At 43.9% G+C, this 16,713-nt stretch overlaps 1 protein-coding gene across 1 annotated transcript in view; it reads right to left on the bottom strand.

Annotated features, from left to right (window-relative positions):
- Positions 1–10,068: 10,068 nt before the first annotated feature.
- Positions 10,069–16,713, bottom strand: part of NDUFS6 (NADH:ubiquinone oxidoreductase subunit S6) — a 201,072-nt gene continuing 194,427 nt past the window's right edge. Inside the window, exon 4 of the mRNA XM_069613706.1 lies at positions 10,069–10,220. Within this exon, the coding sequence (XP_069469807.1) occupies positions 10,152–10,220 (69 nt within the window). The 3' untranslated portion in view covers positions 10,069–10,151. The remainder of the gene's footprint in view (positions 10,221–16,713) is intronic.

Below are 16,713 nucleotides of genomic sequence, written 5' to 3'. Positions count from 1 at the left end.
TGACTGCATACCAGGTTTGGAAAGCATGTTTTCTTCAGCACCGTGAATCTAAGACTCAGCAAAATGCGTGCAGATTTTCACTGCGGCATGAAGTAAATATCCTTCATGGCTCCGAGCGCTCCCAGAATGCACTGCGCACCAGCGCCATTTTGGTTCAAGCATAACAACAAGGCGCAACCAGACAGGGAGGGGAAAAACGGGGGTGAACGAGAAAGACAATGTTACTAGGGCAGGTATCATTTAGATCATGCAAGTGTGCAGACAAGAAGTGCAGGGGAGGGGATGGGAAGGGGGAGAGGTGCACCCAGTGGAACAGTGCCCTGGGTTAAGTGCAGGAAGGAGGGGCCTCCAAGGGGAACTGCACAGGAAGTTCAAGGAAGGCCTGGTGGCAGTGCAGGAGGGCCCGAAGGTAAGTGCTAGGGACTGGGCACAGGGGAGGGGGGGTGTCCTATATGACTCAGAGGAGCAGCAGGCAGCCAGTCAATGTAAGAGCAGGAGGAAGGGACGAATAGCAGGGAGGGATAGCAGAGAGAAGGCAGAGAGAGAAGGAAGATAGTGAAAGGTTAGTAGAGGAGACGCAGAGAGAAGGAAGAGGAGAACAGGAAGGTCTTGAGGAGCTGCCAGAACTTAAGGAGGTCCAGCTAAAGGAGGAGAGTGGCAGGGAGGCTATTCCAGAGGGAGGCACCTGCAGAGGAAATAGATCTAACCCCCCCCCCAGGCTCTGCTTGGAGAAGCGACTCAACCATAGAGAATTGGAGGAAGATGAGTGGGGGGCTCTGGAAGGAAGGTACTTAGGAAGACAGCTGGACCCACCCCCAGAAGGCCTTTTGGACAATGCAGTGGGTCTTGAATTTGATCCTTGCATCCACCGGGAGCCAGGATAAGGATTTCAGAGCCAGAGAGGTGTGGTCCCTGGGCTTGAGGCCAAGGATAAGTCATGCGGTTTTGATTTGGATGAGTTTGCAGAGGGTAGAGTTAGGTAGATTGAGAAAAAGGCTGTTGCAATAGTCAAGCCTTGAGAGAACCAGGGCTCTGGAGACAGTGAGCTTCTGGGGGAAGGTGAGAAAAGGTAGAAAATCTCTGAGGAGGTGCAGTTGGAAATGGGACTTTTTAGAGATGTCCGTGATGAGTGGCGAGAAGGGGAGAGTGCAGTTGAAGATGACCCCAAGGTTTTATGCCTCACAAGAGGGTGAGAGCGCAGGGCCATGGGAGGCCGGGCACAGTGAAAGGGAAAAAACAGGAGCAGGGATTCCAATGAGAAGGATCTCTGTCTTACTGGAATTAAGGCAGAGATCATTACAAGTGCACCATGCCTGAATAGCAGAAAGACAGTCAGGGATGAGCAAGGAGGAGGCGGCGGAGTCCAAGGGTAGCCTGAAAGAGAGCTGTATAACACTGAAAGTTAGAGGAGAACATAGCCAGTCAGCCAAGGGAACCAGATACACATTGTAGAACCAGGACGAGAGGATAAATCCCTGGGGAACTCCACATGTAGAGTGTGTGATGGAGGAGAGGAAGGAGCCGAGTTCAACCTGTGAAGGCCGCTCCAAGAGGAGAGAGGATAGCCATGCCAGAGTCTGATCTGTAATTCCCAGGGTATTTCGGAGACGGGTGATCAGGATGTTGTGGTTGACTGTGTCCAAGGCAGAAGAAAGGTCAAGGAGGAAGAGGACAGAGGGGGAGTTAAAGTCAAGGTTAGAGAGCAATCCTTTGCAGGTGTTCAGGAGAGGATGTTCATGCCTCTGGATGCTCTGAAGCCAGACTGATGGTCATGGAGACAAGAAGACAGACTGATGGTCATGGAGACAACCAACAGATTCAGTGTGGCAGGTTATTTGGGAAATAGCCAATTTCCCCAGGACTTTGCCAAGGAATGGAGTAACAGAAATTGAGTGATAGTCTGCCGGGATGGAGGGGTCAGCAGAAGGCTTGAGCATGGGGGAGCACAAGGGAGTACTTGAGAGGAGAAGGGAAAACTTCAGTGGTGAAGGAGTGGTTGCAGAGATCGGCCAAGTCTGGACCAAGCAAGTCAATGTTGTCCTTAATGATTCTGGAGGGGCAGGGAGACACCTGTTTGTATGAGACTTTCATAGACCGGACTGGTCTGTAAACCTCATCAGGTGTGCCAGGAGAGAGGGAGGAGATGAGGAGGGGAGAAGAAGCGGCCAAAAAGGGGGGCCCGAGAGAGGTAGAGGGAGGGAGGGCAGCAGGTTAAAGCGATGATAGGATATCCTGAGTTTTTGTGATGAAATGAGAGGCCAGGGCCGAGCAGAGGGCCTGGCTGGGTGTGGTAGAGGAAGACACTGAAGTAGGATTGGCCAACTCTTTGCAGATTTAGAGTTAGTAGACAAGTGAACCATCCTGGAAACTGGATTAAAAAAAAATAGATTTAGACATGCTAGAATAGAATACAGGGAAAACATATGGGCAAACACAAAGGCATAGGGGACAAATAAGTTATAAAAATGTCACACAGAGGGGATAGTCCCCTAAATGACCCAACTGAAACAACTATTTCAAGGAACCACACTCTCATATAAGACCGGTGGCTGTCGTATCAAAATGAATCTGATATAAGGCACACACGGGTAATAAGATTTGGTAGACCCATAGGTACTAAAAAATAGAAATGTTTAGATTCCATAAAATCTGCTTCAAAGTAAACAAATGAAACAAGAAAACTTTATATTTGCAATGAATGATGGAACAAAACATATTTTGTTAATGTTAAAGGATATTTGTACTGCGCACCATCACCACCGGAGTGGTCCTGTGGCGCCCTGCTGCATCTGAAAAAAAGGGGCTAGGTTAGGCGTGTTAATAGGACCAGGTTTGGAGAAGAGCAAGGGAGCTGTGAAGTACTGTTGGCAGCTTCAGTTCGGTTAAAACCGTTCGCTGAGCATATTGGTGTGTTATTCGGTTCAGAGTCCGTCATGTGCTGTTGAATGGGGGTCTGTGTAGTGTGGTTGTTGCGGTGAAGTGCGTGCGGGTTGCTGCGGCTTTAACAGATGTGGTTGTGTTTGGTTAGAGTGTGAGGAATGGTGAGATTTCTTAGTAGAATTTTTTTTTTTTATTAGGAGCAATTTATATTCTATGGTGTCTCCTTCATGGTTCAGAGAAGGTTGTTTCCTTTCGGTGATTTAGGTTTCAGCGCGATCAGGCTCTCTCAGCTCTGTCATTATGCTAAGTTTGCTACTTTTGAGTCCATCTTTGTATTCGGACAGCCCTTTTATCCCAGTTTGTCTTTGCTGTAACCTAGTTTTTTTGCATCAATTTACTGGCGAACTACGCCTGTACCCTACGTCCTTTCTGAGTGGGTAAAGTTGTTGGTATTGTAAGTTGGGCTGTTGGGCATGTATGCTAATTTCTATCCTCACAGGGTTGTCGGTTGTGTTCAAAGCCACCTAGCGTTGTCTCTCTTGTTCTTGTAGGATTTTTCCTTTGTCGGTTTTGGGTGTTGTCTGTGCCGTCATATATTGTGTCAGTTTGTTCTTTGTGTTTCTTATTTGATTGTTTTAGTTGTTTCAATTTGGTTCTGAGGTGTCGAAGAGCCAGGTGTTTAGAAGTTTACATTTTAGGTGGTCTTTGAAGTTTTTTTTCTTTCGGGAGGTTGTGCCAATTTTGTGGCTAGGTGGGAGGAGCCCCCTAGTTTTTTCTTGACGTATGGTTTTGGTTCCAGGCGGATTTCATTGCTTGATCTGAGGAGTCATGTTGGCTTGTAGATTGTCATTTTCTTTTGTAGGAATTCTGCTTCCAGTCAGCTTATTGCCCTGTGAACGTTATACGATGTTTGATTGGGAGCCAGTGTAGTATTTTTAGTTCTGGAGTGATGCGGTCTCTTCTGGATAGTTTGAGGAGGAGTCTGGCTGCTGCATTTTGGATGCATTGTAATTTCTGCTGGAGGTATTCCGGAATCCCGAGGAAGAGACTGTTTGCGTAGTCCATTCGTGACATGATGTGGGCGACGATTGTCAGTGTTTTGTGGGTGAATGAGAGGAAAGGTAGGATTCTTGATGTGTGAAGGAGGAAGAAGCATTTCTTAAATATTGTGTTTACTTGTGGTTCTAAGGTTAGGACTCCAAGGTTTTTTTACTACCTTAGATGGTGTGGGCGCGGTTCCCATTTCCGTTGGCCAGGGAATGTAGGTGTTATTCTCTTGGTTTTTGGATATGATCATGATTTCTGTCTTTCCTGGGTTGATTTTCAAGTTGTTGGCGTTCATCCAATTGAAGATTTCTTTTAGACATTCTATTAGGGTAGAGTGATCGGCTTGAGTATCTTCGATTTTGTAGATTTGATAGTAGTCTGCGTAGTTGTAGCTTGTAATGTATTTTTTGAAGATCCCAATTACTGGAGTCTGGTAGATGTTGAAGTATAATGGGGATAGTGAGGATCCTTGTGGTACTCCACAGTTGTTAAATCGTGGAGTAGATTTGAAGGGTTTTCCCCATATGGTTTCTGTTCCGTCTGTTAGGAATGATTTAATCCAGAGTAGTGCCATGTCCGTTATATCTTCCAATCTTTTGATTAGGGTGTCATGGCTTACTGTGTCTAAGGCCGCGAAGCGGTCGAGCAGAATCAGAGCCGAGGTTGTGTTGGAGTCTAGGTTTGTTTTTAGGTCGTCCCAGATGGATTGCAGTGCCGATTATCTTCCTCTTGCGGGTCTGAAGCGTACTTGTGCTTGGTCTAGCATGTGGTGTTTTTCTACATGTTCTTGGGTTAATTTGTATACGTATGATTCTAGGAGTTTTTCCGGGTAGGGAACGTTTGACATCGGTCTGTAGTTGGAGAGGTCTTCCACATTGTATTTTTTTTAAAGTAGCTTAATATATGCTGATTTGAAGGTTTGTGGTACAGTTCCTGTTGTGAGCGACAGATTAAAGAGGTTTCTGTAATATTCTGATGGCGTTACATGTGCTAGAATAGATTTGTGGATGTCAAGGGGCATGGATCCATGGGTGATCCCACTTTCTTGCTGTGTTTTACTAGCGTGACAAATGTCTCTACTGATATTTCTGGGAAGTTTTGGCATTTGTGCTGTGGCTTCCGGTCAGGTCCGTGTGGTTGAGTGTTAGGGTTGGTTGGTCTGTCGGATGTGGTTGATTTTGTTTTTGAAATGGTCTGCCAAGTCGTTGCATAGTTCCTCTGAGGGGGTTGGAGTGTTGTTGCAACCTAGTGGGTTTCTCATTTCTTTTAGGATGTTGAACATTTCTTTTTGTGTGTTGGTGGCATTGGTGATTCGGTCATCATAATGCCTTCTCTTTGCCTTGTGAATTTCCTTCTTGTATGATCGGATTGGTTTCTGGAACTGGGTTTTCCCATCTTGGTTGCATTCTATCCTCCATTCCAATTCCAGCTTCTTCTTGTTCTTTTTCATGGTGCTTAGTAGTAGGGTGAACCATTTTGCCATGGCTCTTTTCCTTGAGTGGGTAAATGGTTTTCCCACTGTGATGTATTTGATTGCATCAGTAATCCATTTGTGGAGTATCTCTGCTTTCCCGCCTAGGTCTGTCTTTTCCAGTTCTGCTGTTGAAGGTTTGGTCATCTCCAGTTCTATTAGGATGCTTGCCTTGACGGTTTGCCTGTTTCTTTTTGTGGTGGTTGGCATCTTGAGGGGCTGGATGCTGACTTCAGTTGATAGTGTGATCAGGATTGGAATGATGAGATGGAGGCTCCAAAGTATTTGTTATAGGTGGTGCTTTGGTGATATGTTTTTTCATGGCGAAGATTGCGTCAAGGGTGTGTCCTGCCGAGTGTGTTGCCCCTTTGACCAGCTGTTGTAGTTTCATGGTTGTTGGCTGCCCAATTAGTGAGTTTTGAGAGTTGGCTTGTTTTTCTTCAAACCAAATGTTGATGTCCCCCAGGATTATTAGATGTTAATGTTCGATGGCTATGTTGGTGATGGCTTCTATGAAGTTGTTGACGAAGGTTGCACCGTAGGTCTGTAAATCAGTATGAATTTGATGTTTGATTTTGGATTCGCTGATTGTATGACCATGGTTTCGCAGTTGATGTTAAGAGGTTCGTCTTTTTACTTTCAGGTGCTCTTTGAATGCTATTGCAAGGCCTCCTCCTTTTTTATTTTTTCTGTTTAACTGAAGGCATTTGAAGTTGGTGGGGAGGCAGCTTTCGAGTGCAAGAGTGTGATTTTGTAGTCATCCAGCCATGTTTCTGTGATGAATAGGATGCCGATGCCGTTGTCGCAGAGAAGGTCGAAGATATCTGTTGAGTATTTTGACATGGATCTTGCGTTTATTAGGTTGCAGTGGATTTTAAAGGTATAGTTTGTCTTGTGGTTTATTGTCAGTGTTGTCCGACTGCTGTTAAGGTTTACCTTCCAGGTCGATTTCTAGTGGAGGTGTTGGTACAGTTGTGTATGTCGTCGAAAAGCTCTTATAGGTTCAGTCTTGGGTTTTTGTTTTCACAGGCTCCTCTTCTAAATGTTGTGGCTGTCAAGTGCAGGGTCCGCTTGTTTTGTTGATGTTAGTAGTTAGGGCGTCAATTATGTTTGTTATTTCTAGCTTTGTCCATTCTTCTTCTGCGTGGTTGTGTTTGGTTGTCGGTCGTTTTTGATTTGTACGTCAGGTCGTCTCGTTCCGGTTTATTTGCAAGGTATGGAGTTAAGTAAAGGGATTTCTCTCTTCTCTCTGTGCTGGTTCTGTTGTCGTTCTTGTCTGTGGGAGTGTGTTCTGCAGATGTGAGTCTTTCAGTTGGGTTTGTTCTTTCTGCTCTTTGTCTTTCCTTTGGTCCAATTCGTTTGCGCAGCATTTTGGGTTTTGAGACCTTACTTTTGGTCGTTTTTTTGTTCAGTTGATTGTTGCAGAGTCTTTGTGCTTTGGTCTGACTGTCTTGTGGTGTTGGCCTGGGTGTGGGGGGATTGTCCAATACAAACTTGGGCTCTGTCTGTTGGGTTGTCTAGTCCGGTGATATTGCTGGGGTAGTTGGTTGTCCGGTTCGGGAGGTCTACTAGGGTTATATTGCTGCGGTATTCCAAAGGTTGTCCCTAATGCGGCTCTCCCAGGGAGAGACTTACAGCAATAAACATCTCTGATGTGAAGCAGGGTACTGTTCACAGCACCATCTTAGAGTGTTAGGCCAATGATTAGTACTATCCTAGAGGGCACAAGCTAATAATCACAGTAACATCCGAGAAGGATCAAGCTAAAAATCACAGTACTACAGTAGAGGGGCACAAGATAATAAGGTGATATTCTATAGTGGTGCTTTCTATATGTGAATCGGGTCAAAGTGTGCTAATCTCTAAGGGTAGTGCGCAGTCTAACAATCACATTATTATCCTAAGGAACAAGCCAATGATCACGCTACAATACTAGGAGGCGTAAGCTAATAATATCAGTACTATTTTTGAGTTCACAAGCTAGTAATCACAGTATTATCCTAGAGGGCACAAGTTAATAATCACAGGGCTATTCTATAGTGTTGCTTTCTAGATGTGAATCGGTTCAATGTGTGCTAATCTCCAAGGATTGTGCGCAGTCTAACAATCACAGTATTATCCTTAAGGAACAATCTAATAATCACAGTACTAGCCTGGAGAGCACAAGCCGATAATCACATTAATATCTTAGAGGGTACAAACTAATAATCACAGTACTATCCTATAATTGCAATACTATCCTAGAGGGCACAAGCTAATAATCACCGTAATATCTCAGAAGGATCAAGCTAAATATCACAGTACTATCGTAGAGGGGCACAAGCTAACAATCAAGGTGATATTCTATAGTGGAGCTTCCTAGATGTGAATCGGAGTTTGCCAAATCCCACATCTGACAGAGTGTCACAGATGGCCTGAAGAACACTCCAAATCCCAGGAGGCCAGGAGGGCTCACAGGTTTTTATTCGAAATTCTCAATAGCACTCCATGTGCCAGACCTTACGCTCACATCTAGAAGAAAACATACCCTAATTAAACCCCCCTCCGATTAGTATCTAGAGCTTGTCAATGAGGGCCTAAAGCCAAACCCCTTATCAGCCAAACCTCCCTCTGGGACTGCCTAGGCTAGACCTGCACTACTGTTGCGGAGAGTTCGAAGAGGTTGTAGTTGTTCTGCCTCTGTCCCTCCAATGTAATTACTCTCACTTGTCTTCTCCACTCCCGCACTACTCTTCCCTTTCCACTCGTCTCCACTTCTACTCTCCCCTCTGCTCCAGCCCACCTTCTAGTCATCAACCCTCCTTTCTCTCTCAATCACCTTACACTCTCAACACTTTCTCCAATACGCTCTCACTCACCTTACACACACACACTCTCCACACAGTACCACTTGTTCTCACCAACCAACAGCTCACCTTTTCCATAAAAAGCCTCAACACTCCAATGTCCTTGCTACTTATAGTCTCTTGGTCTGCCAACACCTCTTCTGCTGACCTCACCCGAAAAACCCACTGTTTCCTGTCCCCCTTTATCTCCCCCCCTTGCTCCCATTGGTCTTCTTCCTCTAGACAATCCCACCCTGACTTCCCTGCCAGAAGGTGTTGCCAGTGACAAAATACATTAAAAAGGGGCTAAGCCAGGACCATTTTTGCTGCATGGGTCAGTCATGCCAGGAAGATGGTGGGCTGAGCTGGGAAGCGCCCCAGTTTGAATCATAATCGGGCTGCTTCTTGGGAGTTTCCAGGAAGCGACCACATGACAAGTTTGTAATAGTTAATGTTGAGGATCTCTGGTGAGGCTGCTAGAGCACAGTGTGTGCTCATGTCATCTGCCGGGTGTGTAGCGTTCCTTGCAGACACTCTAATTCTCTGCTGTTCCGCTTAGTGGGTCTCTTCCAGCTAGTCCGGGCAATCGGAAGACTGGAGTAGTCTACCTAGAAGCTCTGGTGGGCTCCAATACCGTGGGCGCTTCGCCGAAGCATTTGCATTTGCTGTCTGTTGCTGTGTGAAATGGAAACTAGCAAGTACATGGTTGAAGAGGTATAGGGCGATTCACAGTGACATTGTTCCCAAACAAGGAGGAAAGTGTGGCCTTCCCAACTTACACCATCTCCCTTCAGCGTAGGATTGGTGCTGGCGTCCACTCTTGTAGGCCTCCCACCACATGCCGAGAGGGGTCCCCAATCACTGTTAAGGGAAGATTACTGACCTGCCACAGTGGACGCACGAGTCATGCAAAATGGGATCACAGCCAAGTCATGGCATGAACTGGAGCTTTCACTCTGGGTCCTTTGCGGGCCCCCAGCAGGCCACATCAGGGAGATACCCTTTACTGCTTTGGCCCTTAGATGTAGATGTCCTGGTTGGATGCCCAGAGGAGCCTTAAAACCAAGGAAGGCATTGTGTCACATGGCCCGCTGGGAGCCAATCAGAGTGCTCAAGCAAGTCTACAAAGCAAGAGAATTAAATAAGGTAAAACAAGAGTAAGACTACATTGTTGCAATTGAAGTAAATGTGCCAAAGCGTCTGAAGGACATTGTGGGTGAAAGACTATCATAACCTGAGGCCTTGGTAATGGCCCTTGCATCAGTCAGGCTGTTCCTGGCCAGCGCAGTTCACCATCTAGGGCATCATCAGATTAGTGCACAGTATTTGTTTTAATGGAATTGAAAGCAAGAGCCATCTCAAGTATTTGCAGCCACCATTGTTCTTAATATTCTATTGTATTACTAGTGTGAAATAACCAGTTATAAGCACTGTATTGGATTTACCTAATCAAAAAGGGTGTCAGTCCATTCAAATAAAGTATTTTTTTTAAACAAAAAAGCCGGACTTGCCCATACAACCCTGAAGAATTCCTTCATATTATTTGTTGAGACGTGTGCAAGAAGAGTAGGAATCCATCATTTAGAAATGAAAAGTATTTCAGGTAATATTAAAAAGGAATGCAGATTAAGTCTCCAAGTGAGTACCGCCACTAAATATCAGGTTTCAATTGTTTACATTGCTGGCAGAACATTCAAGACCATGGAACAATTTACACTATGAAACAACCTTTTGTGCCCATTAATTTTCTAGTTTCACCCACTACAGTGTTAAGGCATTTATAAAAGTCAGTCAAGAAAAATACTAACTCAGAACTTTTGTTAATAAACAAGCCATACCAAAGTCTGATCAGAAAAAAAGTATGTTTAATTGTACAGTTATAAATTAAAGGAACAATAACATTGCATTATTGTAAGACAGGATCTAGCTTAATGATGGGGATTCTTTTTAAATTGCAGTCCACAGTAGCCACAAGTCCCGATTTTTGTTTCCTTGTCCTACGGAAAAACAAAGTCAATCCATTAACAACAAAAAAAGTACATTAGCAATTCAAATATTCAAATCTGCCATTGAAATACTGAATTCGTATTCTTCTGTACTGATATCGAATGTCTTTAATGCTACACACTCATTACAATGATTCAATGAATGTCCAATATAAACCACAAGAGGAAAAGCATTAACAAATGTGCAACCTAATAGCAGTTGCATAACACTTTTGTTAAGTGCCGCATCTCTTGTGTAACGGTCTTAAAACTAATTTTCATACATTAAACAATCACCTCTCCTTATCCAAGCCCAATTCAGAAGGGATTTCATATAAGAAATGTGCAACTCATAACGTGTTACCCAATGATCATAATGGCATTCAAAGCAAAAGATGTTGGTATGGACCGGTCAGATGGGACAGTCTCTTCCCATGAATATGTAAAATGATATGACATCAACATGGATACAAAACAGGATGCGTTGAGGGCAAATTAACAGTGGGAGGAATGTTATTTGCCTATAATACTTTCCCCTTTGGATGTCTTCGCCCCACCAATCTATATTCCAGACCAGAGTGTTTTATTCTTTTTCTTTAAATCTTAGTGAACTTGGGTTTGTGGTTTTCTCCTGGGCGTATGGTACTTGGCAATGCTTGCACACAATTGCTAGCGGAGCATGTGCTATGAAGGGTGTCAAGATCAGCAATTTTGGGACATTTAGGGGCACTTGGTGAATAATATCCAGCAGTATTGTTTGGACTGAGAATTCTATCCAGCCCCAATACTGGAACTTTCTTTCAGGCAGATGTACGCAAGGGGGCAGTGGACCTATGCCCCTCACTCCAGGGACGATGGGACTGCACTACTATGACCTGTGATGCCGAAGAATGCAGGAAATAGAGGATGGGCTTCTCGAGGAGACAAGGAATTATTTTAGTGAGGCAGGAATCGAAGGACTGGAAGGCCTGATGAGACAGTTAGGTTGAGTGTCTGGAGGAGTGTGAGCTAAATTTGGAGGGGAGGGGTCAGCCCAGGAGGGCTGAGCATGCAGGATTAGAATGGTTTGCCGCCCGTTTTCTTGAGGACAAAGGAATAATAAAACCTTGCCTGTTCATCTTCTGAATCCTAACCAGACTGGTTTTGTGTCGCATTCATGGACCCCCAATATGCACATCCGGAGAATGTACCCTTGAAAGCTCTTTTGTGCTTAGTTTGCCCTCTTCTAAATGAGATGTTCACATTTTCACAGTGAAAGATATTTTTATTGGCTTCATATTGAGCGCTCAACTAAAGAATTAGGGAGCTGGGAGCAATCGGGAGGGAGGTGGGTGAGGACGAGGGACAGAAGAAAATGTGAGGCAACGCAAGGGAAGAGACAGGGAAGAGCGAGATCATGAACACATTTGAAAGCATGCAAGCAAATTGGAGCTCAGCAGGAAAGTAAAACCAGTGGAGTGGGGCAAGAGAAATGGGAGCATGGAGCTGAAAAAAGATTGCAAACAGAGCTGAAAATAGATTGGTGAGTAGTGTGTCTGTGTAGGGAGGGAACCCACGTGGAGGGAAGAGTAAGCAAGATAAAAGATAGGAGGGAAGATAAGAGTTGTAAGTAAACTGAAAAGAGAAAAAGCAGATTTTGTAGATTGAAAGTTTGCAAGAAGTGGGGTCATGCAAAAGAAGCAATGCATGAGGAAAATGATACAGTGATCAAACATGAAGTCAAGATTGCGAGCAGCTCATGAACGGGGACGAGCGGTAGGAAAAAAAAAAAAAGCAGACGTGATTGAAGATGCTAGGGTGTGGGTGCTGGGAAGAAGTTTATTTCCATTCTTGACTAAATTAAATTAAGTCTGAGCATCCAGAGTTTAATGGCAGACAGATGGCGGGCTAGATTTGATCAGAAAGAGAAAACAGTTGGAGGTCATCAATTTTACTGTCTTGTTTACCGTATTAAAAAGGCCCACACAACTTATCACAACCATACGCATTTATAGGTGCTACTTACTTGTATGAATATCTGGGTAATGTGCTTAAAAGCCAGCTTTTACTTTCAAACCTAGGCAAACCGGGTCCTCCTTGGCTCACCTAGAGTAGCACTGGTTACATATTTAAGACTAGCTTTTTCAGGAGGGGAGAAGTACAGGTTAACCGTTTTTTCTTTATATAAAGCTAGGTCTGTTTACAGGAGAATGTTCAATATACTTAATAGACGGTAAATAAGACCATTTCTTTATATATAAGTTCCTTCCTTTTCCACTTGCCTCTTCCTCCTGTAAAATCCAACCCACCATGAGCAGCTTCGAATCGTGCACACTTCCAGTGTCTCTTGGACCCTTGCAAGCGAACATTCTTGCACACACAAAGACGCACCACCTTCCACTTGCTTTCGTGTACCCTCACTTACAATCGGCGGCTAGGTTCTTACATACTCCCAGCACCATCACATGCACCCTCTATCATGCACCTCACTGCAGGGACAAGGCAGCAGCACCACTTCACCATCAACATACTGGATATCAGTGGTGGTGCCGTATCACAACCACAAAAAACAGGCTTCTGGACTGCAGAGGCGCAACCTCACATGGCCTCAGAAGATGTGCTGCCCACACCACCAGAGACATCTGTGGCATCTCTGCTCAGGACCACCATTACTGGGACCACTGCTCTGGGCTGAGGTGATGCTGCCGAACAACCTGTTCCCGATTGAGGCCACCCCCTGCAAGGACCAAAGTACTGGTGATGCCAACCAACCACTGCCACCTTTCTTACATATTTGGGCCTTGGTGGCACCACATCCACATGAAACTACAACAGAAGCCTCCATGGTAGTGGTGGCCCCACTCAGTGCTGAAGCCCACTACCCATTTGTGTCATTGGTGGTGCTCCTCTACCACCAACCTGGCTTCAATGGCACTGCCACCACCTCGTCCTGAGCCCAAGCAGCACCGCCTCATCACCAACCAAAGCTTAAATAGGTGTACCCCACAAAGGCAATAACACGTGGCATCAGTGGTGGCATTGCACCACCACTCTGGGACTCTGGTGGTGCAGCTACCATGAAACCCTGGCACTGTCAGGTGAACACCCTGAGCATACTTGCTGCCACCACTTGTACCCAACTGCTAGCGACATCAAGATGTCAATTGTTCCATTTCATTAATTAGAGTGGAAAGCACACTCTGCGAGTGAAGACCAGAACCGAGATCTCAGATGTAGGCTTTCGCCCGATTTTGCTGTGGCACTTTAGCTTGGTTTGTGCGGAGTAGTGAGGTGGAAATTGTTGGTTGGCAGGGACTGGTAGCAGTTGGATACTTGTAAGCACTTTGAGTCAACTCGTACAGCACTGTTGAAACGGACACCGTGAAACAAATCGGCATGTCAGTGTGCTTAACTGGCAGAATAATGTATACAGTTGGTGCAACTTCTACTGTCGTGGAAGTAGTTTCTATTGAGATCATTAACTGATAGGAGCCTATACGATTTGCTGATGTAGAAAAGTGCTTTAAGACGGCGTCACAAATGCATTTTTTGGGAGTATTCCGACATAACATTTTTAAAATTAGAAGCATTTTATCGGTTGGGAATGGAGCCAGGAATGCACTTTCAAAGCAGTTCAGTGAGCCCATCGCTTTCCAAATGTTGCTGCTTGCCAAACTGTAATGAGATGTTTAGGTTGGCTCTTTTGTGTTGTGGTGTGGCATTGCCAGTCGGTTCCCTGGCTGTTTTACAACTGGCACAGTATGTTATAACTGTCAAAGGAACGGTCCTTCAACTTCTTTCGGGTTACCACATTACAAAGCAATATGCAGGTTGCCTTTTTTTCCCGTGTTCCGATAAGAGAAATATTTTGCCCTCCAGCGTGTTTTTTTCACCCATAACAGTATACTCTTAATTGAAGGGGCAGCATGCAAATAAATGTTATTAGCAAGACTATTCATTCAAAAGCCTGCACATGTTTTGCCTCTTTCAGGTTTCTCATATACACTGATCTTGAAATGTCATGACAATGTTGTGGAACTAACTTTCATGCTGAAATCCCAGAGTTAGGGAGCTCAATCAGTACACCACAGTAGAAGACTTCCAGACTTGTCCAGAAGAGTCGAACGTACAATACCAACGCAAGAGACTGCTAGACATGTCATGTTGAGGATATGGGAGACATGTTTGCAACAGTTTAAGCATGTGATGAATCGCATGCATTTGTCCACCCAGCTAATCGTAGAAGACAGGGTCGAATGGTACTACAAAAACACATATGCTGACCTTGAAGTCAAATTTTGCAGTGTGCAATGTAGCATTAGGTCACCACATCAGAAATAAGATTGCCCATACGCATTTACATTCACAAAAGCACACCAAGTGCTGTGCAGATGCAGGGCCTTGTTATTCCCCCAAAGCATCCCTGCAGCAACTGTCCGTGCAGCCAACCAAGATGTTATCAGTGATGTGAATGGATTAATGCTTAACTGCTCTAAATATCCTGCTCCGAGAGAATGACCACTCAGTGTTGGGCAGATCCCTGATGAAAATGTGCAATATAATGCACGAGCATAAAAGAAGGGTACCCCTTGTGAAGAAATTCAAAATTGAATGCAGGAGACGCTGCCTGTAATGTGGAGCGGTGTAACAAATTTGCAGGTCGAAAGAATGTGACAATGAGAAAATGCATTTGTTCAAGGATGCCATTTTACGTAATAAAGATCCCTGTGGCCCAGGTAATCGGTAAAATGAACATGGAAGCAGATTAATTTTACAATAGTTTAACTGCTTGTCAAATGATTTATGTAAAAAAAATAACCTATGCTTGACTAGATTTCATAATCTCTCTCAAAACCTCTTTTTGCTAATGTCGATGGATTGAAATATAATGCTAATTTATTATTGCAGGTCGTGTCTGTTTTGTTTCGTTTTCTTGGAGAAAAAAAACTGGTGTCCACAGGCTGTGGAACTCTCGCGTCGCCTGCACACCTGGTGTTTGTGAATACAAACAGAAGTTAAGAGTTTATACAAAGGAATGTTATTATGAAGATAGACATAACATCAAATGAATACATGTATCTCTGAATCACATTACAATTAAGTCATCAATATTTATCAAGTCCATATATTTTACATACACATATTACTACTCTACGCGTTTCGGGACTACCGTCCCTTCATCAGGAGCACAAGTACCACTGTGTTTCTTTAATCAACCTTCACTGTGACATATATTTCAAAATAGATAGTGCAGAATAAAGTTTTTTTTAGATCGTCTGTACTCATTTAGTGATATATACTGTATTTGAATATATACAGGTTCTCTCTTGTCACCTCACTAGTCATTGACCTGGAGGAGATCTGACATGGGTACCTCAGTTCAAGGTTTTTCCAGTAGGTCAGTGATCGAACCTATAGTGTAAGTAAGGATGCAGTTAAAATCTGTCTTATACTTGGAAATGTTGGATATTAGACATCTCAGATTAAAGGGATAGGACAAACTGATCCCTTAATCTGAGAGAAAAGGCTCCTAGGTTGGCATACCCCAATTTCTGGAAATATTGAGGGTATTGGTTCAGAAAGTATGCATTGTAAAATTAAATATTATGCAAGTGCCATAATTCCTTACTGACATTTTGCCTAAAACACCTCTAAAGGCGGGTCACCAGCCAACCTTACAGTAGTAATACAACATCAAAAATAATGAATCAATACCTTGTGTGGTGTACCAGAAGAAAGTATCAGACCAGAAGACATGGTTTCAAATGCTTTTATTTAACTTTAAAAAAAAATGCTTTACTGACCCTACTAGTAATGGGTAAGTTCCCTACCTACCAAACTAAATTAACGGTGCTAGTCAGTCTGAGTCAAAATAATAAAGCCTGTCCAAATCCGAAATTCGAAACTGGCCCTACAACTTAGAAAAAATAACCAGAAAATGGGCAATATAGGTTGCAGAGTGTTCTTTACTCTGCCTTCTCCTAGTAGTTCCAGGAATCTCTCAGTGTCACGTTTCTTTATCAGGAAACAGGTTTTCTCAAGTTTAACAGTTCATGTTCATCTTGTCAAAGTTCAAAAAATTAAGAAAAGGTTTTTTCCTCAGATATAATTATCCTAAATTCTCAAGTTCCAAAGAAAGTAAATTCTCTCAAACTTCATAGATGAAAGGCTGTTTCGTTAATCTTCCCCCATTCACTACGTTGGACTCTCCCCACAAGAGTCCAGTTTTACTTGAGACAGTTTCCCCCTTGGGCTCATTCTCATTTATTTTATTTATTGTGCATTTGTTAGGCGACTACACAACAAGTAAAATTGTGTTTCAAAACACCCACAGGGCAACAGGGAGGGAACAAGGGATAGAAAACAAATACACTGGAGGATAAAGACGAACCTACTAGGCCTTGTGAGCATTCAGAGCATGCAAGTGCAGGGGGAGGAGGGAGAGGGGGAGGGGTAAGTGCTAGACTACCTGTGCTCGTGATTGTGCAACTTTCAGCTGTAAAAAAATAAAAAGGGAAATGCAAGC

The sequence above is a fragment of the Ambystoma mexicanum genome, chromosome 5p (genome assembly GCF_040938575.1).
Source record: "Ambystoma mexicanum isolate Mex_15411 chromosome 5p, UKY_AmexF1_1, whole genome shotgun sequence".
Classification (NCBI taxonomy): Eukaryota; Metazoa; Chordata; class Amphibia; order Caudata; family Ambystomatidae; genus Ambystoma; species Ambystoma mexicanum.
The sequence above is the reverse complement of the archived record's forward strand: the minus strand, read 5'-3'. Positions and strand labels throughout refer to the sequence as shown.